Raw genomic sequence first — 22,321 nt, forward strand, 5'->3', positions numbered from 1 at the left:
AAAGACAGCTATTGTAAGAAAGTTCTTTTGGAAAAAGGAAACACCATGTACATATATTATACAGTATCGTAAATGAAAAAAATATTTACATTTGTAAATTCTTATTCAAATCTTCACACTGGCTAGTATTCGTATATTAATATGGATTGTTATTGCTGCTTTACTGTCAATTATTTCGCAAAATGATTCTTCTCTAGAAAACAAGATGTTGTTAAAGAGCTTTTTTCATTTGTGTGGGAGAGTGAAAAGCCAGCGTCGATACTGCCTCCCTCCTTTTGTAGAAAACCATGAGTAAAAGTGAACTACACGTAGGCTATTGACTCCTTTGAGTGTAAAAACAACTACAAAATGTACCAATTTGAGTCTGCCAAAGTTGCAGACAGTGTCGTTCAACAGTAATGTTTGATAAGAAACGGGCTTCGACATAATGCCCCTGTATTACCCCCGACATGTTCACCTCAGGTCAAGTCAACAAACTGGGAATAAACAGTTAAATCTTTATATAAAACCCAAAGTGATAATTCACCGAAGCAAGTGGCTTTTCAAGATCTTCTATAAAAATTGTTTGAACATGCATATCATTGATTTCAAATGAAGAAAAAGCGGTCATTCAGAAAACAAAGCCCTAAACATCGAGCATTTATTCAATTGATCTCTGTGCTGAAAGAAAAGCAGTTTGTAAACAGGTTGGTTTTAGGAATACTGATAAAAAAAAGACCTGCTGAGTGAGGAAAGGGCTTTTAATTTGAAACCTGTGAACAGGAAGCTGATGAGAGGCCCCGCCTAAACAGCTTCATCAGTTTTCCTAACCTGGAAACCTTTCGCCTGCGTCCAGGCACTTGAGGTTGTCCAGCATTATGTTTGTTTTTTCCTCCATTTTTCACAAGTGTGAAGTTTTTTCTTAAGAACAACATATGTTTTCTTGCTTTTTGTAAGTTCCTCTTCTAAATAAGACAAATTTCTTTATATTGCATAACACAATAAAACCCTTACATGTACAGTATCAATGCCCAATAACTGACTATATGTATGGCAACGTTCTCAAATTTCATGCATAACGAAAATATGAGTTGTCTATTGAAAAGCGTGAACATAAGAGACAAGCGATAAAATATCTCCATGTTTAAAACATCAAGAACCAAAGGAAAATTAGCAGTAACACAATGTACATTCTGACTGCACTGTACCCACTGTGAGATGGCAGTCACAGCCTCTGACTGAAAGCAGATTTCATCTTTGAGCATGATTTTTTTTTTTGTTCGAGCTCATTTAGCAATTCACCTTTATGACATACAAAGTTGCCTCAAACTCGCTTTAAGTGGTAATTACATTACAAAAACAGGAGAATGCGGTGCCCAAAGCTTTCTAACAATCCCACACTGCATCAGCAAGCAACAGGTACGGCCTTTTTTACTTTCCATTTATTTACAATACTTAAGAAAACAAAGCAACATATTTATTGAAGATGCATATAACCAACAAAATGCTTACTGGACTTATATGAAAGCAGTCATGTATAAGCTGATGTTTTCAAAGTAAGATCGAAGACAATAGTGGGAGTACAATGCATTATAACAGTATTTTGTTATGACAAAGTGCGATTCATTACTGTAAAGTAAAAAAAAAAACATTTATATTTACATACCTTAATTTAATTAAAATGAACATTTTGTGGTTCTTGTCAAAGGAGACCCATTCAGCCCACTATGACTTCACAGAAGATGGTTCTAATGTCAACTGGAGTAAAAACATCACTCACATCTGGAATATTTTATCTTCAGAAGATAAAGACTTCTAGGTTTTGACCCAAATGTTTTAAAACACACATAGCTAGGAGAAATGAATGATTTTCGTAAAACAGCAACAGGAGGGAAGAAGGTGGGTTGCTTGCATTTCAGTTGTGATGCTTTTCCCCTAAGTGGACTGAGATGGCTTCCTGAAAAACCGACAAAACCACGGTGGCACTGTGGAAGGTTCATTTGTTCATCTTCTGATTTATTCATCTTTTATATTTGCAAACTCCAATAGCACAGAGAAACAAAGAAACTGTTTTTATTACATATCGCCATGTAGTCTCTTAAATAGCTTATAATGTCTTCAATATCCTCTGTGTTCGTTGTGGCGAGGGACGGTGGTGGAGACCTGTGAGCCCCGCCCCCTGGTGGCACCACTGCAGCACCTCTCAGCGGCTGGGGAACTCCAATGTAATGCGATCACCTTTTAACATTTATTGTCACAGGTGTCTTTCCACAAGTCACACCTCATTTTCTTGACAGGAAAAATACAGGCACACACTTTTTGTGCTATACATGTTTTTCTTTCCTTCTGGTGACGCAGTTTTCAGTTCTGCGAGTGCGGCAGATGCGAGTCAGTGCTTCATTTAGAAATGTGTGCTTCCCTGTGGCAGCACTGTACTTTGCCGTTTTCAGTCATTCTCTTGGCTTCTGATGGACACTGTTCTTCATTTCTTCTCTCTGTCAGAGTGAGAAAGTTTTTTATTTATGTTATGGACGGCGAGCATGATGGGCAGTGGTGCGGTTTGGCTGCCCAGGACTCCTGGGTGTGTTTACAGTCTGAGTTGGGCAGATGATGTTGGGGATCACATGGCGACCGGGGATGGGGAGGGGTGGGGGGATGGTTGGTTGGGCGGTGAGATTGGGTGCCGGGTTAGTTGTCAATTTGCATGTCCTTGGGCATCCCGTCCTTGTCGCTGTTGGGTTTGGACCACAGTTGCTGCTGTAGCTCCTTCACCACCCTCTCCAGGTGCTCCCTGGCCTCCCGCTCCTGCAGCAGGTCAGCTCGGAGCTGCTCGCGGTCAGCCTCAGCGTGCTGCAGGTTCATCTGGAGGTCCTCAATCTAGAATACACATGGCAGGAAACAGCTGAAACACCACAGCAGAGCAGATCCAGGATGGTTTGGAACCACCAGGTCAGAGAACAATTTCATTCATACTCCTGTTTCTACCCTATAGGGTCTACTCCTACAAAATGGTTTAAAAGAGCTCCACCTCAACCAACAGCAGCAGTCAAATCCTGCCTTTACATCAATGCATGAGTGATAATAATCAAATGTCATTATAATAGTATAACAGTCATGGGGGACATTATTGTGCATTGAGTACTTCTACTTTCACTTAACATTTTCAATGCAGGATTTGTACAAAGTACTTATGTTGTATTAGTACTTTACTTAAGGATGTGAATACTCCCTCCATGATAACATGCAAAAAAATATGTATATAAATTAAAGAAAAAGAAAAAAAAACTTTACATTCCTGTGAGGGCCGTTCTAGCTGATGATAATAACAATACTGTGCAATTCTGTTTTTGAGCTAGTTATCATACTGTGAAAATCTCCTACTGCTGCAACCCTAACTGTCAATGCAAGAACCTCAGATTTGACGTAGTCTCTGTTCTACAGCATGTGAACGCTATCCAGTTGCAACAAAATGCCTATATGCCTAATTCCTGCTACAGTCACACACTACTGATGCATTTGTCCGGAAGGCCAGCTCCATCAGCGTGCATGTGCTCTAAGTTAGAGTGCATCCACCAAATTCAATTCTTCTTCGTCTCTGCATTGTTAAAGTTGCTTGGTCTGGTTTCCAAATCATTTTGGGCTAAAAGCCACCATCTACATAATGTGTGAAACAAGGCAATGGATATACTCTCACTGTATGTCTCTGTACATGTGCAATTTTCCCTGTCCTAGGCTGCAGCAACATAAACATCTAAAACACTGTCTTAATGACAGCCTTCCGAGGACAACTGCAGTCTCAGCAGGGAGGCACACAGACGCAGCTGGAGAGCACAACCTCCCTCTTGTTTTGTCTAATCTGCATTTCTCATGGTGCCTGAGGGAAGTCGACGTCTCTTCCTGTTTCCTTTCAGTGGGGGACTAATCAAATGTCTGTGCACTTGGAACTACACCCATTTATTTTTGACTATGGAAGAGGAAATGTGTTTTTCTTCCTTCTGAACTTGAGAGTGTTTGAGAGAGTGAAACTCTGAAACTGCAATTACTCTGAGGGTGTGGGCATAATTGTCTACTCTTTCTGTACACATTGAACTGTTAAGCCAAGTTTATACTTCTGCATCACTGCACGTGTCTGCGTCTGTCGTTCGGAGACAGTTGCATGGCTGTTGTGTTTATACTTGTGTGAACGTTAACATTCTGATTAGGCAGCGCTCAAACAACAAAGTACAGAAAACACAGGAGAAGTCAGGAAACAAGCGGCAGAGATTTTCAACCAGGCTCAAAGCTGTTATTATTTTTCTCTGAGGAGTGGTACCGTGCCATGTTATTTAGAGTTGATTATTTTCAGGTGAGAAAGTGACAGTTTAGACTGAGAACAGGTGGTCAGTGTAGCCAGGTAATACCAATTTAGAAATGTGCTCTGATGTTTTCGGAGTACCCACTAGTGGACCAATTAGCTGGTGGCTACATCTGGGTCAGAGTTGGATCAACCAATCGGCATGAAGGACACGCAGCTCAGCACAATGCATAGTTGAGATTTAGGAGGTGTATGCAGGAGGTGTATGCATCAGCTCATCTGCAACCATCGACGACCTATGTTTACCCATAAACCCCCTCAGTGCGTAGGTACGCATCGACGCCTACGTGTAGCTGCGGGCGAGTATAAATGAAGCTTCAGTGTCTGTGTACATGCATAGCCTTGTTTGGCTTCACCTCTGCCCATGTCTCAGGTTGGGTACTCTGCGCCTCTACTGTACATACACTCAAGTCACAGTGATAAGATTCCGCTAACACGAGGAACGGATACATCCCGACCGTTTTAACACCGTAGTGTTGTTTAACGACACTCACCCAAATTCTGAAGGCATTTCCTGAACCCTCACAGACTCTTCTAACAATACAGAATAAAAAAATTATCCGGTCTCAAGTGCAGTTACACTTTTCAAAACTTGATGCAGACAACCCTCTGCAATATTTGTAATGTGAAATGAGAAGGTGGCCATGACAGCACACCTAACCTGAGCAAGCACAGCCACTGATAGGTTGAAAGCCAAAACCCCTAACACAATGTTAGCCTGTGCCGAAGAAGTTGAACCCATGGACAACGTGACTTTAAGTGAGGCATTGAGATCTTCAGGCAATTATTAGCTAGTCAGAGTCACATTAAAAAAAACGTTGCTGTTTAATGTCAGACCCTTCACAAGCTACGTCAACACACACACACACACACACACACTAACTGACCTGTGCTGAGTATTTAGCACGAAGGCGTCCAGCCTCGCAGCCTTTGTCACAGACCCTCAGTTGTCGGGCCTGCTCCAGCTCCCGCTTCAGACGCATCCGCGACTCATTGGCTTCCTTCATCTTCTTCTCACTCTCAGCTCGCAGACGCTCGATTTCCTTCCGCAGGTTTCGCTTTGCTTCAGTTGCCTCCCGCAGCTTCTCCTTCTTGGCCACCCGCAAGAACTCCAGCTCCTGGGAAGGTGAGTTTGTAGAAGTTAGCATTGAAGACAGGTACTGTCTATCTGGGGTTTATACTTGTGTAATTCATTTGAAAAGCAGTTTTTTTTCATAACCTGAATGTATAATTGAGGAAATTCAGAGTACTGATGCAACCATTTTGCATGTCGGTAGATAAATCTTTCCAAGAGAAGTAACTTGTTACAGTAGGCCACAGTGTCCATGTCAGTGCTTACACTGAGCCAAGGCAGGGGTTAGGGCAATGTGTGGGCTGACAGAAGTTAGGTTTCCTTCATTCTCATGGGAACCTAGCAGTTGAGACAAACATGTCTGTCACCAAGCTTGGTTGGTTCCTACAGAAAGAGTGAAACAATCCCCATTGCAGCCTTTACTCTGAAAAGGATGTACATAAGAACTCTTTCAGTACCACCAGGGTTAGTTCAGATAAACACAGCACTGTTTTAAAATAGGACGACTTTTCACTTAGCTTGTAGGTTGTTGGCTTTGTGTTGCCTCTACACAGCTTCTTTAAACGCTGATGGAAAGTGAAAGTGGAATGCTATGTGCTGAAATCACTTTTCTTTGCTCAGGATGTGTTTTGTGTTTGCTCTCTCACACTGACTCCTTCGTCTGCATTTTCTTGCTCTCAGTCCAAGACCAAAAATAAAACTGGAAGTCTGGCCTTTCCCTTTGCAGCAACATCCGCTGTCATTGCTATCACATGCCAACTCCTGCTAAGTTTTTGCAGATAGTGATAATGACTTCTAATCTGCTTGCATTTCGATGCCTAGGCTCGAGTAATTTCCTCAGTGTGCCAACTTTTAAAAGTTTCTGTCCGATTTCAAACACACACAAAGACACTGAAGCTTAAGAATTATATGAGTCATCATGGGGCACTATAGCTGGGGAATCCCGTTTTCTCAGCCAACGGTGATACAAACACAAATACTTGATCACCAGGGTTGTAGATGGAAATGCTGGAACCTATCTTCTGATATCAGGATGTCACTATGGTCAACACAGGAAACATATTTACTTTGTATGATTCATCTTGTGTATTGTTCAGTTATTTGCCAAACAGACAATCAAAGCTTCTATATCGGGTTACAGTGACACACTTGGCTGGTGATTGGTGGTTTTGAATGACATAGGTTAGTTTAGATAAAACAGCTCATGTGTGTGTTATGATAATTGGAAATACTTTCCAAATCCCATCTAATGTCTCTTTGGGAGAGTTGGTGTATCAGGCCAGGTCTCCAATTAATTAAGATGAGTCCAAAGTCTCAAGCTAGCCCAACTCCAAGTGATACCTACACAAGTCAAGATGCAACTCTTTCTGGTCCTTGAACAATGACCATGAAAATGGCACAGCAACAATTTTTCTTTTAAGTTTTCATTCATATTGGAGCTAGGCTAGCAGTTTGCCTCTGCATCCAGTCTTTGTGCCAAGCTAGACTGAACACACCTCAGACATACTGTAGCTCTGTACTTCGGGCACACATATGAAAGTGATATCAGTGTTCTCATTTCACACTGGGAACGATGATGTACATGTCATACTATTCTCACAATGATGTGAATGGAACAGTACCTGTTGAAGGCTGCGTTTGGCCTGAAGGGCTGATCCCAGCTTCTCCTCCTGCTTCACCCTCATCTTAACAATCTCATGCAGAAACCTCTCCTTCGACTCTTTGGAGTCAAGTCCGCTGTCAAGGGCCTGCCTCAGGCTTTCCAGCTCAGACTCCAGCCCCAACTCCGGAGGAGTCACGGGGGCTGTGATGGGTGTAGCTGCAGGGGCAGTGCCCTCTGCTGATGTGACGGGGCAGATGGGCCCCTGGGCGCATGGTGAGCTCAAGTCTTTGGCTGAGCTACTGGAAGTGAAAGATGGTGATGACAGGGAGGACAGGGATGAAGTGACTGTTGGGAGAGACCAGGGACAAAACAGAGTGTGAGGTTTGTGGAAAAGCTGAAATGCTGTGATGTCTTTCCAGTCGCCAAGACTCAGTTGATTTTTTTTCCTCTATAATACAATGGGTTCTTAGCTTTACTTTTTTCTTTTTTAATCATCTTAGGACTAAATTTAGCTGGCCGGTTTAGCATCATAATAAACAATTTAGACATATCTGTTTTCTAGTATTGACTTCTTTGCTTACATTCGTCACGGCTCTCCACTTCGATCTCCACCTCAGAGTCTTTGTCATCCTGAGGCAGTGGTGGCTTGCAGGCAGCGGAGGGCGGGGGGCAGGAGGCCTCTGGGGCTGGGGGCAGGAGCTCCCCTGTGGTTCTTCTCTTGCGAGACCTGGAGTTGGCGCCCTCGGCTGGGGGTTCACCTCCACTTGGATGGGAGGTGCTGGGTGCTGACGGGGACATGGGGCCCACCTTTCCCAGGGGCAGTGGTGTGAGGGCGACATTGGGGGCCACGGCATTCTCCAGGCTCTTGAAATTGTAGAAGCTAAGACGACAGCAGATAACTTATTTGCACATCTCAAGCTGGTTGTGTGCAATAACTTAAAGCTGCTTCTTTAACAAGAGCTGAATTCTGCATGCAAGTAAACACAGCCTCTGAACAGCCTGTGCCAAACCAGGGTGGAGAAACATTCAAATAAAGTGCCTGCAGCGCTTTCCTCCCACTTTAAAAGAAACTGGGCCAGATTGACTGTGATATGGTGCAGCCTACACTGGCAGCACCATGCCAAGTGGGTGCCTACAGTATCTGTGCTAAATGAGTGTGAATGCTGGAGTGTGGGAGGCTGTGGTACAGTCAGACTTGACCCCTGTGACACCTGCCCACCCAGACAAGTGAGAGAGCATGCAGGGAGCTCATCAGATCGAGCCGAACAAAATGGCAGTCATCTCCTGCCCAAAAAGCTTTTCTTCGAGTCTAGAAATTTCACTGTTAATTATTCCTGTTGAAGTCAGTTGAGTACTGTTTGATGAGAGTTTCTTTCATTTTGGATCTGACAGTCATATATTGTGCCGGGCTCACCTATCTCTCAGCAGGGCCAGGGGGTGACTAGATGGCTCCTTATCCCCAGCAGAGATGTGGGGGGACCAGGGCCTGAAAGCTGAGGGCCTCTGCCTGGGTTGAATGCAGTTAAGCCCCTGGAAAAAAAGTGATAATACTTTAAATCATAAGCCAGAGAGCTCAATAACAGTTGCTCCTTTAAGAAAAAAAACAATACAATCAGGTCTGAATCTCATTTGAAATGTTCAGTTGCTAATGGAGACATAAAACCATACTTTGAGAAACATCAACATGCTGATTTTTCATTTATCAAAAGAAGCTAGAGTTAAATGTCATCTAAACACACACCTGTTTGAGAAAGTTTCCTTAATTAGATGACAGTCTAAAATTGGAAAATGTTTTGATTTACATCAGTGAACTACCTGATCAGAGAACAAGTAAACAAGACTATGAACCTACTGAGATATTCACTGCCAGCTTTAAGTTCCTGACAGTTTTGTTGGACGTTTTGGAGGGAAAAGCGCTGAGATCTGATACTCGGCCCTGGTGTTAGCCTAACCCTTAACCCTTAACCTGTTATGACAGTGGTCTGAAGTTTTTTTAATGTAATGTTTACCTGTTTGCCCTCAACCTGCCTAATGTCACCTGGACATTTGAGGCTAGAAATCCTATTCTGTCATCAGTTTCCTCTGTGACTGTCAAATTTCAGCATAAAGTTTCACAAAGAAAGTCTGTTTGATTCTGGGTGACTTGGACGATACCTTAGAATTATTATTTCCCCAGCAGGAAAACATGGGTATGGTAGAGTTCACAAAAAATGATGGGGTATCCACTAGGGATGGGCATTTCAAGCTAAAATGCTATTCAATATTCACTGGGAACTATTCAACAATTATTTAAAGCCCCCCACCCAAAAAAAAGGGCCCGGTATTGGTATATTTATCCTGCATTGCTTTAGTCTGAAGAACAGCACCCTATATTTTCCAACTGTTTGCTCTGCACATCTGCTTGCTGCATCTAAGTTTAAGTGCTACTCACATCTGAAAACTTCTGTACAATATTGCACGACGCCTCATCTCATGGACTACGCATCATCATCACCTGTATCCCCTTCCTGATCTCAGAAACACCAACCTTATTAGAGGAAGACAGGGAGTGCAGCCAGTCGTGCTGCTTCTCTTTGTCAGCCAGGGGGGACTGTGAAGGGAAGTCTTCATGTTTGGACTTTTTGACTGGGATGGGATCAGACGTCTGGAAGGAAAGAAGGACAAGTGGTTTAAGTTTTAAAAATGCAGGGCAGATTACACAGGTGGCTGTATTTTACATAGGGAACATTCTGAAATCTTTTTCCCCCTTGCAGTGACATTATGTGGTCACATAAACACATCAGCACGACGTACAGTTTACAAACTGAAAAAAAAAATCTGTACACTTCAATACCAAGACTGAATGTGTCAACACTTTTCCACATGATCTGGATGCACCACCAGTTGCCCACTTAGCCACTGGGAAAGGGCCGTCCCACTAAAATGTAAGTAATCTGAAAATGAAAATTCCAATAGTGTCAGACAGAAAGATAACTCCGGGTGTGTGTGTGTGTGTGTGTTGTGGTTATATCTGTCTGTCAGACACAGATACACCCATACAAACAGACAAGTGGGGGTTTGTTCCCCTTTTGCCTGTCAGACTGGCTTTGTGGCCATGACCTCAGCCTCTCCAAGCTGTGGCTGTCACTAGCTGCCACACAAACACACACACAAACTAACAGCAACCGCAGTGCATTTCAGAGTGAACAGATTGACTGCTGTTCTCTAAAAGAAAAAAAAAATCTAAACCTAACACTTTTTTTGACTCTTTTAATGCTACCTGGAATTAAATGTAAGCAGGTGACCAAAAGATTACACTGCTGATGAAAGACAGCATGGAATGAACTGTCCAACTCGTAGAAACAGAGACTGTACAGCTGTTGTATGTGGGATGGAATGTAAGCATTTTGTAACTGTGGAGAAACAAACCAAAGTACTTTCTTTCCAAGGAATTAAATTCAGTCAACTTTTAGACTTTATGATCTTATAGATATTAAAAGGACCACACACAGTAAAACTGTGTGACATATATAATGTTTGCATGAAATGGCCATGAAAAAACACATCCCTTAACTTTTTAAATTGCTTGTAGTGATTTAGTACTACTCAGCAGCAATAAGACATAAGGAAAACATGAACTTCTTCATACAGCATTAGTGTTTAGTCTGGGAATTATATACTGTATTATGTAGTCACCCTTGCTCACTTTGTGGTGCTCTCTCATTTTCTGCCTCTGAGAATGTCCCTCGGGAATCTACAGCATCCTGCCAGCAAACTGCTGCAGTGTGCCCGCTCTCTCTCTCACACACACACACAAACACACACCACACCACCCCCTGCATCGTGTCAACAGGTGGTCATTTGTAATGGAGTTAGATACACTCTCCCTGCCTCTCTTGACCATGTTGGCAGTGTGCGACGCTATGCCACATGCTTGTGTAATCAGAGCTGCGCTCACAGGAAAGTAGTGCGGCTAGACGAACACATACCGCTGAGGCCTGCTGATGTGACAGCTGTCCTTGATCCACCAGGCCCCGATGTACAGCTCCATGACTCTCAATGACTTTTAACTTCTAGCTCTTCCATGACCAAGAATGATCTGGTCTGTTCGTACATCTCTCATGATTCAAGAGAAAACTATTTCTTCAGGTTTATATCTCAGAGGAGCACAATTTGGGTCCCTTTCTATGAGTCTTCTGATGTGGAAAAGGTAGAAAATTCATCTTTTTATGGAGAGTTGATGTGCAGAAAAAGAACAGTGGTGTATACCGGGGAGGTGACACGAAAATGTGTCAAGAGACCACGGGTGATTTGTTCAATATAGATGAAAAGTCAGGGGATTCATCAGTCACCAGGATTCATTCACTGGGTCTCATGATACCAAATTTCAGGGCAATCCATCCAACAGTTATTGGAATATTTCAGAACAGACCAAAGCAGACCAGCAAACTGACTGACTGATTGAATTACTGGCTCAAGAAATCACAACCACAGACACGACTAAAATAGTCACTGTGTTTATCATGGCCTGCAAAGTGTGCAGGACTCAAAGCACTGTGGCTAGAATACATATAAAACTGGCCAGAAGAAAAAGAATATAAGAAATGTTTCTAGGACCATGCATTTGTTTCTCACAAAAAGAAGAATTTTAATTGTTGTGCCTAGACAGCAATACAATAGTACACAGTAGCATACAGGAGTCCTGATTGTGGTTGGTAGGTCTGTGGGTTATCTAAAGTTGAAGAGATATGTCCAATATAACAGTGAGGGCTAGAGGCAACAGGCTAGCTGCATGCAGTTCAGCCCAGAGAGTGGCTGGTACACATACACATGCACACAGTGCTGCCTCTGGGCAAGTCTCTGAGCCACGTGCCAGATCTCATCTCATGGATTACCGGTTGCCAATGCCATGGCTCTCCATCGGGACAAGATCTGACCTCAGGAATCTTGGATGCAGAAGACCATCAGGAGGTCAGCAATTGCAGCTGAGCTTGTGGGGCTAAGTTTTGCGAGCTTCAGTCAGGGTGGGATTTCCTATTATAAAAAGGGGCTCAGTGGTGTTTGTAGCACTGGTTTTCAGGGGACCCTGGGCTGGCTTCTGGAGCCACTGTTAAAAAGTGAGGAGTGCTGTAATTTCACTAAAATTTCTCTCAGACTGCATGACATCTTCCTATATGGGTCCTTGGGATTATCCATCTATCCATCCATTTTCTGCTGTTCAACTAGGGCCAGGTCACATTGGCAAGAGGCTAACCAGGTGAGAACAACAGCAATGTTTTCCTGCTCACCCTGGCAGATCCCATGGTGTTCCCAGGCCTGATGAGATATAAAATCTCTCCAGCATGTTCTGGGTCTGCCCCAGGGTCTCCTACCTCTTGGACATGCCTGAAGAATTTCCAGCAGGAACCCTGATCAGATGCCTGTACCAGCTCAAATGACTCCTTTTGACTCCAATCTCCTTACCCTATCTCCAAGTGTAAGCCCAGCCACCCTAAAGAGGAAAGCCATTTCGGCCGCTTGTATCTATGCTCACGTTTCTTTGGTGACTACCCAAAGCTCAGGACCGTGGGTGAGGGTTGGAAAGAAGATTTACTGATAAATTAAAAGCTTTGCCTTCTGGCTCAGCGCCCTTTTCACCACAATGATCCAGTATGAGGGGTTAGACATGAAAACCTGGGAATGCCACCTCTATCAGCACATTCATACAAACACACTCCTGGTGAGCCTCTGATTTACAGCAGGCCTGCTGCAAATCATAGAGCTGGGCTGCTTTCAATGACATGCAAAGATGGATGTGTGTGGGTGTCTGTACTTGTCTTTCTACTGTTGTGTGGACAAATTTCTGCTCAAACCCACCACTGAGAAAACTTGTCAGCATTGTGATCTTAACACTTTGAAAGGGCTGTTTCAGGGTTCAGATTTTGTTTTAGGGCAAATGTTAGAATTAGGCTTAGGTCAGAGGGAGGGTTGGGGTTGGGCATTTAGTTGTCATGGTTAAGGTTAAGGTAAGGGGCTAGGGAATGCATCATACCAATGAGTGTCCTCATAGCTGTAGAAATGTGTGAGGGTGCATACATCCATCCCCTTTATGATCTGGTGTGGATTACACAGCATAGACAGGATGTCACACTTCTAAGATAAGATTTTCCGATTAGCTGTGGTGTGTGTTAGATGTGCAGTCTACGAACTCAGCCCCTGACCTCACACTAAGAACATGACACCTTGTAATAATCACTAGCATCACACTGGTTTCTTGGGGTGACAGTGGCCTTATTTTTCTAAATTAGAAATCAGATATCATTTTGGTATTACCATCCATGCTGTCAGGGAAGAGTTACAGCGCTCTGTGTTCTATGAACTAGTTTGTTTTTTTGGAAGAATATTAGCTAAGTAATTGGACCTTAAGTTATGGGGCAGCACATGGAGAAATAGTGCGAGTGGCAGGCTCCTCTCAGCTGCTGTCAGGGGGGCCCCATGCCCTGCACATGTGTGAACACGTGGGTATATATACTGCTCTGTGTGTAAGTGTGCATATGTCGCAAAGACAGGATGGGTGGGGTGATAACAGCCTTCTTGATGATTGTCTGTGCTTTTTGAAACCCTCGGTTTCAGAGCACTTCCTCTGTCTGCAAGCCACTGGTGTTTGTCACAGACTAAATACTATGACTAGTACCTTTGAACATTATTGTATTAAAGATTTCTTAGTGGCCATACCCTGGCAAAAACATGATGGCTACTGTGTCAGTGCTCTAACACCTCAGCAATGAACATTTATAGAAGGAAAAAGGCTTGATTTATTATTTATTATAATTATTATTAAGTCCTCCCAGGTCTTTCATGTTAAGGACATTCAAATGAATGTGCACTAGACCATGAAGCCCCAGATCAAGAGACAGTTTAACAAGAACTATCCGAGGAGTAATCTGCAGCAGCACATAACTGATACAGTAGACAGAGAACTAGAGAAGTGAAACTTCTGAGCAAAATTGACTTTGTTACGATTCCACTGTGTTGACATTTAGGCAGTTAAATAATATGTTTCTTCATCAGTTCCTCAGTTGCGGACATTCTGAAATGTTTTTTAACCCCCAGTGCTCCCACTTTGGGGAAGCACAGCTATAAAAAAAAACAAAAAAAAAAACAAGGTTTGCACAAAATGTTTCAAATCAGCTACGCTTTTTGGAGACACTGGGTTCTTTATTCTGCTGTACCCTTTTTTTTTTTTTTTTTTTTTTTTAAAATTAAAAGAATGTTGTTTCTGTTAGCTAGCAAACTGAGGAAACAGAAGTCACAGTGGGCTACAAATGAGTCAGTCAGGAGAGAGTTCATGGTGAGGTTTTGTACAGCTGAATAAACCTCATCCAGAGAGTTGCTGGAAGAAGGAAATGGCAGACTGGAGAACAGCTCATCAAAAAGAAGAAATATCTATAGCATGCTCTTCATAAAGACAGGCGTGCAATTATGTAAATTAACACTGGATCCCCCCAAAAGGGCATCTGACCAACATATCTAATTCACTTCTTAATCAGAGATACAATCTGTCAAAAAAGCAACAAATCTGGAGGAAGCTGAGGTGAAACTCGCCTTGGGAAAGTTTTCACCAAAGAACAATGCGGAGAACTTAGAGAGACAGAGGCTGAAACTTGTGGTGTCAAAGACAAAGGCCACCAAATCCTGCCTGCATTGACTAGAGCTGTGACAAGGAACGTGAAATTGGTTTCTTGACATGATTTGTAATTTTCATCTGTTATTTTTTTTCCTGCCACTCCCTCCTCTCACCGTCTACCCAAAACCCCCTGCCCCGCTCTGTATGTCTATCTGTCTGAGCGCAGTTCCTGTGTCACAGATTACAGGATGTCCTCTACAAGCATGCAAGATTCCAGTTGCAGAGAAAGAAAGCAAGCAAAACAAGTTAAGACAGAAACTTCAATAAGCACGGGTAAACAAAGTGTCAGGGCTGAAACAGTTTCCAGAACAATCTCATGGAACAAGATGGCTGTTATAAACCAGAAGCCCAATTATTGCTATGAGAACATAACACCAAAAAGAAAACATTAAAATCTATTATCTAGGACAAAACTATGTCCTACATGACAGTTTGGTATATAAATAAACCAACAAGAAGCCACTGATTTCCCAATTATTCCTGAAGTACTAGTCAAATATAAATAAAGACAAATACTAAGTATTTGAAAATGGTTTAAAAAGTGTGTACATCTGACAAACTCCTTACTCAAGGTCTACTTTACTAGCTTTTCTGTAGCATGTAACTGCACCTCATAGCCTGCCTCTACAGATGTTTGCTCAGTCATCACTCAGTCTCCATGACAATTGACCAAACTCCGCCCGCTAAGCAAGACTCTGAAACGTGGTTGAAAGCCTCATAATGTGATTTATTAAAGTAGTTCTGAATGGTTATGAACAAATAAAATGTTACCTAATAAATTCAACAATGCTATGATATCCAGTGACATTTTAAATTGTTTTTACTGCTATACAGATCTTGGGTAGTCTCAAAAACGCCAGTGATGGCTGTTGCCATTTCCTTTCTTGACTTGCGACTCAGTTTCAACACTGCATGGCTGCATGTAGCGGTATGGTGCTAAACAGGTTACCAAACCCAACATCCCCCCAGACTAGGCTAAGATCAAAGGGCAAGCAACCTGTTTTCTTTGCCCTTTCTTTACTCAGGAGGGTGAATGGAGCCGCACCCTGCTTGTGACCTGCCTTTGGCCTCTCTGCATGTCTTGCAAAGGGGCCCACACTGGTGGAAAGGGAGGGGCCCTTCCTGGAGGCAAAGAGAGCATCAGCCACAAAAACACCATATATGCTGAGGAACAAACAGGTGTCAGACAGCATGTTGTTCTACTGTTTATGCAAAAAAAAAAAAAAAAAAAAAAAAAAAAAAAAAAACCCCAACCGAGCTCAGGTCTGAGGCTGAATTCAATAGCTGCTGCTCTGTAGCAAGCAAACAAGCGCTTTTGTTTCCCCCTGAGGTGTGTGCAGTTTTCATGCCTGCTGAATTGCTGCGAGTGGTGTTGTCTGGAGAGTTGAATTTTGACCATTTCTCAGTCAGAATGACACTCCTCTCCTTGTAACTTTGTGTGTGTGAATGTGTGCCTGCAGTTCCAACACTGAGACGAACAAACGGGATAAAAATAATGCGAGCACTATTGCTGCTCACTCGAGTGAGATTCCTCGACTGTGTGTTTGTGGGTTACACACACACACACGCACGCACGCACGCATGCACGCAGAGCTCCAATTTTGGCAACTAGTTCATCCCACCATCATCTCTTTGGCTGAGGAGACACAGGGAACAATAGGGCCTCTGTCTTCAGAGAAGCATAAAGCAAAAACACATTATATAGTTACAGTCACACTGTTGCAGCACTGCACTGCAAAAGATCAGCTTAATATTATTCTTTAAAATTCTCTGGCTGTCTGTCATGCTGAGGCACAGTTCGACTTGGTGATGAACTGGTTTCCACACTACACTTGAAATGTAATATTAACTTTGATACAGCAGGGAGAAACCTCTCCAGAACTGTATGAATTCACTTCAAGATCAGAATTATAAAAGGGCTATTATTAACTTGTTGAGCTTGTTCAGAACAAAGACAGACACACCTGCCAGGCGAAAACATGTATGTGTGTGCGCAAATAAATGGCAAGTGTTCAGACTGTCAGGTAGCTATAGAGAGACAGGCCCAACAGTACCTGCCTGTACCACCTCCTCACATAACCCATCATTTATCGCGTCTCCTACATTCCCCTGCTACTCGAAAGAAAAACAAAAGGACTTTGTTTCCATCTTACTAACCAAAAACAGCTCGCAGAGACACGGCTACTTCATAAACACATGCTAGCTCCCTGTCACCTCCCAGCGTTTTCCTGGAAGGACAGTGTAATGCTGGAAATTTGACATTACAACTTATTTCAACATTTACATTTGAGAATTTTTTTTTCCCAGAAAATGCCATGGCAGCAGATCTGCTGTTGTTCCTGAAATCTCCACTTCCAGGAAGAGTCCAGAGAGGCTCACAGACAAAACAGAGCAGAAAGCTCCCAGAGCTGCTGTCACTAGCTGGGCTAAAGGTTAAACTATTGTAGCAACTCATAAAAACAACTGCTTCACCATGCTAACCTTTCAATATGTGTGTCTGTGAATAAGTCAGAATATTTTATAAATATACGTATAGTATATCTCTATATAAATATACGTCTCGCCTTAACTGAAGTGAGCACACCATATGCTTAGCATTAGAGCCCTGTTAAAGCTCAGTGGGGGATATTTACTAAGGTTTTGCAGCTCATTTTCTGGCGCTAACAGTGAATATGAACATGCAATTTCACTAAGGAGTCACAATGGGGTTTTGCACCTGAGAAAAAGAAGAAAGTGTCACCGCTGATCATGCAATATGTGCCCCGTTTAGGGATAGAATATAAGGGAGAGAATGGAAATTTTTCAGCACCTGATTCACCCAGAGGGAATTGTGGCTGAAATTTAACAACAAGAAAAAGCAGGTGTAAAATTTGCGGCCCTGCTCTCAGCGTGGCAGCTGTTAGTCATCTGAGATGTCACTGGAGTTCAGGACATGCTTGCAGAGGGAGAGGGCGTTTATAAAACGCATCGCTCTCCACTGGAGAATGACAGGGACTTTTACAGGCTTTCAGGTCAAACCACGCTTCAGTTACTGAACAAAATAAATGACGATTTGACCGGCATGAGACTTCGTGATTGAAGTTCCAAAATGTGTTTTTTTGATTTCTTCAATCATATTAAAGTTTGGTCGCTGTAAATATCGACTGTCTTCTACACTTCCTCTCTGTCCACATGTTCACAATATGCTACAGGCACACGGTCCTTATAAGTAGCCATGTATTCAAATTAACACAGCCGTGTCTAAGCTTATTTACAGCATGAGTGTTGGTAAATACACTGCTAAAAAGAAAAAAATTGTGGTGCTTTGCTCACCTAACAGTAATTTGCGACTGTTTTAGTAAATATCCCCTTTAAGCTGAGCAGCTGGGAGACTGCCAGAGTTGATTTAGGTCTCCTGGAAAAATGAAAATTCAATTTGAGAGATTTTTGGTGTTTTTAAAATACTGACTGAACATACGGAATAAAAAGAAAATACAAATTCAAACAGAAGGCAAATCCGGGCCATCAACAGAGAAACTGAAATTGCACAATTTAATTTAAATTTTATTCATTTAGGTTATTTATACTGAAAATTGCTACCTTATTGTAGGGATTTTGTATTGCCAATCTCCTGCCTCACTTTGTGGTTTTGTGGTGTTGAGGTGCTTAAGGGAAAATTCCAGTACAGTGAACTATGAATCCAAGTGTTTTTTATTTTCATATTTTGATTATATGAAAGGTCAGAGTTGTCCGACTCATGGCTGTACCTCTATCTGTGACTGCTGGACTCGGTAAAGTCTGTCTTTGTCGCTCGATCATGCTCTGAGAGCCCCCACAAGTGAACCCTATTTGTTACACAGAGGATTGGCATTGGTGATACCAGCCTGGATTTTACTTGGTATCAAATCGGAAAGGAAATAAGTGGTATCATACATAGCTACTTGCTGTTCCCCCTTGTCATATAACAAAACAACTGCTGCCACATGGTGCATTGGTGTCATTTTGGCTGGTCACGCACCTCCCAATTTTTGTAATTTGGTGCGCGCTGTGCAAAGCTGGGAGTGTAGGAAATGGACAAGTGGGGGCAGGAATATGTGTGCAGGTCCGTCTCTACATACAATCATCTATGGCTTGGCGAGCTGGCTAGGTAAGCTAGCTACAGTAGTAATGACACATTGTCTACCACACAAACATTCAGTCAGCTCTTATGCAGGCTTGATATCTGCTGGCTAACTAGCCGGTTAGTTAGCTACACAGGGCCTTTTTTATAGATGACTTCTATTATTATTCCAGCCATGCAGATTGTGCAGCAACACCTATTGTTTAGGAGAAGGCTGTAGCAAATCAAGTTCACATGCAAGTTCCAGTGCGCTGAGCATAACCGCCGCTATACACGTTCTTTTTGGTACTGACCAAAATGTTTTTGTAGCACCAAATAGCCTGCCTGGCCCTACATGTGTTTCTTTTGGTGAAGTCTGCAGTGTTACAAAATGTCTTCTTGTAAATTCTCAAATGCCAAAACAAACAAACAAACAAACAAACTAAAAATGTAGGGATATTTAAACACATCAGCATTTAAGTGCAGAGATGATGCCCTCCACCCACTATTACAACTCAGTAGGGAGCTATGCTACGTTAGGCTACATGATGCCAAGCTATGCTATGCTACACACTGCTAAGGGAGATTACAGTTATCGCAACCGAGAGGCTAATAAGCTAATTTAGTCCCCTAGCCCCAAAAGGATAGGAGGGCCAACATTCCTGAACACATCAGTAAAAACAGAGGGAGGGTCAGTAAGGCAAAGACAGGAGGAAAAAGGGCAATGAGGGGTTAAAAAAAAAAGAATAGAAATGAGAGGAGAATAAATAGTTTGTGGCAAGGAATCAAGTCTGAACTGAGAGCAACAGTCGGACAAACAAACACAGGATTCCTCAGATAAAACTCCTACTTATCCAAAAGGGAATGAAGACAAGCAGCCTTGTTTTTAGCTAGACCACCACCCATCTATATGATGGGTTTTAAAGGGACCACTAGCGGCAGGGTTCACAGAATTTTCACAGCTTAAGTTAGAACATGCAAATGACCAAAATTGTTTCACATGACAACAATAATGCATGGAAAAACCGCTGCCTGGAAGCCATGCAGAACATGCACACATAAGTACACACACTGGAAAACAGAAGGAAAGGAAGAGACTGGGAGGTTTGGGAAGGGAGCAGGGTCTCCATTTCCTCTCGCCAAATTTGCTTTGGCAACTCTTTCCGTGGGAATGGTTAAGAGACTAGATGTCCTCAGCCAGAGAGAGCCAGAGACCAGCCCACCGAGGAGGCGGAAAGCTCAAAAACGTAAGATGGAGACGGGGGGCAGGGGCTAAGTAAATACAGCTGGACTTTTCCAGATCTTTTCCCTTTCCATCTCTTTCTTTTTGCTGTTTTTAAAGGGAAAAATGCTAACATTAACATGTTAGACAGATAGGCTGGCAGTACACAGTGCAGTGTGATTACCAGCATGTGAAATTAGTATTTAAAGACTGATACCGGTTCACTGAAGCTCCACATATTTGGCCTGGAATGTTCAACATCTCAAACTGTGATTCTGGATTTTTGAGGCTTATACCAATATTTAGGGATTAACACAAGAAGTTATATAAACTTATGATGATAAGAATCCATATGATGTGCTTCTTTTGTGGTGAAGATATGTACATTGTAAAATAAACTTGTGTGAAAAAGCTATAGAATGGCAACAAGGTCTCAGTATTACCTAAATCATATTGTACTGTAATTTCCTGTTATTATTCAGCTGACATATACCAATCTGAGTTATTGTCTGGGTTATTTATTGGTTCAAAATGCAATTAAATGTTAGTCAGTTATGTACACAAGCAGTTACACGAATATATGATCCACTAACATCATAAGACAATATGGGCCGGTGACTTTATCCGTCACGCTCTAATTTTCACATCAAACTTTAACACTAATTTCAAATGCTGTTTTTTCCCCTGAATTTTAGCCCAAAACAGTGGTTTGTTGGGAAAATTACAGCATACAATATGTTCATATGTTCTAATAGTGCTATCATTAAAATTTTAACCACAAGTGGAAAACCTCACAGTTTGCTTTTATCAGTTCCACAATAAATATGTAAGCAATCAGTTTTATACTGACTGGCAGATATTTAATGTTTAATTAAAGGCCACACAAAAACAAAAAGTAAAAAAAAAATGCTTTCCTTTAAATTTGTTTGTCTGCAGTTTTGCTTTGAGACCAGTCAATTAAAAAAACAAATTTAAGTCCCCTTTATGATGTTTGATATCAAATGTTTTAGAACCATCTTCATTTGGTTCAAGTTGTTCTCATCCCTGTATATACCATAATGGACTTCTTCCACTGATCTGCATGTGCGAGTGTGTGTGTGTGTGTGTGTGTGTGTGTGTGTGTGTGTGTGTGCGTGTGCATGCACTTCAAGTCCAAGCTCATATGATGTTGCCTCAATACTTACTACTTCAAATATTTGATGACAAACTAAACCCTTATGCTGATGAGCATAATTTCCTTCAGCCATACACTATATCTGTTTGTAATTCAAAACCAAAGGCTTTTGGTTCAGTTTATACAATTCTTGCAGTGCACTATTTACAGTTACACAGATCATTTGGGTTGGCTGACAAAGGCTGTGATGAACCAGAATTTAGTTTGACAGCAGAGGAGCAAAGCACATTCCTGCGTTTACATCCCTCATACATGTTGCTCTGTGGAAGGAAGAAGGTTGTAGGGAGGCACGAGTGAGGAGGAATCTGCTGATGGCTCCTTTCTTTGCATCGGTGCAAAAAGCTGCCCCATTTTAAAGGAGGCCAGATGTGAATTATGAGTAGCAAGGCGAGGAGTACGTCGGTGTGTGTGCAGGATCAGGAATGCAGGGCACAGGGCGTATTTCCCCTTGGAGTGTAGCGTGCCCTAAGGTTGAGGTTGCTTGTGAAAGGGTTAAGTCACATGGCTGAGCAAATACATAAATAGCACTGGGGGATATGTGTGGGCAAGGATGCTGCTGCCAGCTGGTGTGTACACACACATGCACACACAAGCTGACAGTTTGATTTCCAAGTATCACTTACAGGGCACTGGAACACCAGCAGGCATTTCAGGTAACCCAGTCCTGCACTTCAGCACATGCCTTTACATGTAACAGCCTAGCCAAGAGCGCTCTGCAACCATGCACATGTGTTCAAAGTCACAGTAACTCTCACACACACACAAACAAATGCAAACACAGTGCAGTGAGTGAAGCTACAGGGATAGGCCTCATCCCATAATGATACATCACATCCCAACACCTCAAGCAAACTCTCTCTTCTTGCTGGCACTAAGATGGACACCGCAGACAAAACAGATTAGTGGGTGCTCCAGACACCATCCCTGCCCTACATCCTGTGCACAAACACTCTTTTCATGCATGATGTTTTCTGAAAGATTTAGGTTCTCTAGAATTATGGCAGGTTACAATTTGAGATCTGACATGAAGAACTGGGTCTGTTTTCCTGCTCATACCCACAACTGTTACCCATTCACATTTATTGCTTTTAGTAGGATAAATGGTCTGGGTCAACTTCCTAAAATGGGACAGAAGAATAATGGTTTTCCACATTGTGGGTGCATTGTGTGTCCTTGTTCTGGCACTTTGCTATG

General features: G+C 42.4%; 1 protein-coding gene across 1 annotated transcript in view; it reads right to left on the reverse strand.

Moving 5' to 3' along the window:
* Positions 1 to 11: 11 nt before the first annotated feature.
* Positions 12 to 22,321, reverse strand: part of skia (v-ski avian sarcoma viral oncogene homolog a) — a 79,477-nt gene continuing 57,167 nt past the window's right edge. The window contains exons 2-7 of the mRNA XM_020620808.1: positions 9,536 to 9,652; positions 8,423 to 8,538; positions 7,590 to 7,888; positions 7,028 to 7,353; positions 5,221 to 5,451; positions 12 to 2,856 (exon numbers count right to left, since the gene is read on the reverse strand). Of these exons, the coding sequence (XP_020476464.1) occupies positions 2,668 to 2,856; positions 5,221 to 5,451; positions 7,028 to 7,353; positions 7,590 to 7,888; positions 8,423 to 8,538; positions 9,536 to 9,652 (1,278 nt within the window). The 3' untranslated portion in view covers positions 12 to 2,667. The remainder of the gene's footprint in view (positions 2,857 to 5,220; positions 5,452 to 7,027; positions 7,354 to 7,589; positions 7,889 to 8,422; positions 8,539 to 9,535; positions 9,653 to 22,321) is intronic.

The sequence above is a fragment of the Monopterus albus genome, unplaced genomic scaffold (assembly GCF_001952655.1).
Source record: "Monopterus albus unplaced genomic scaffold, M_albus_1.0 scaffold248.1, whole genome shotgun sequence".
Taxonomy (NCBI): Eukaryota; Metazoa; Chordata; class Actinopteri; order Synbranchiformes; family Synbranchidae; genus Monopterus; species Monopterus albus.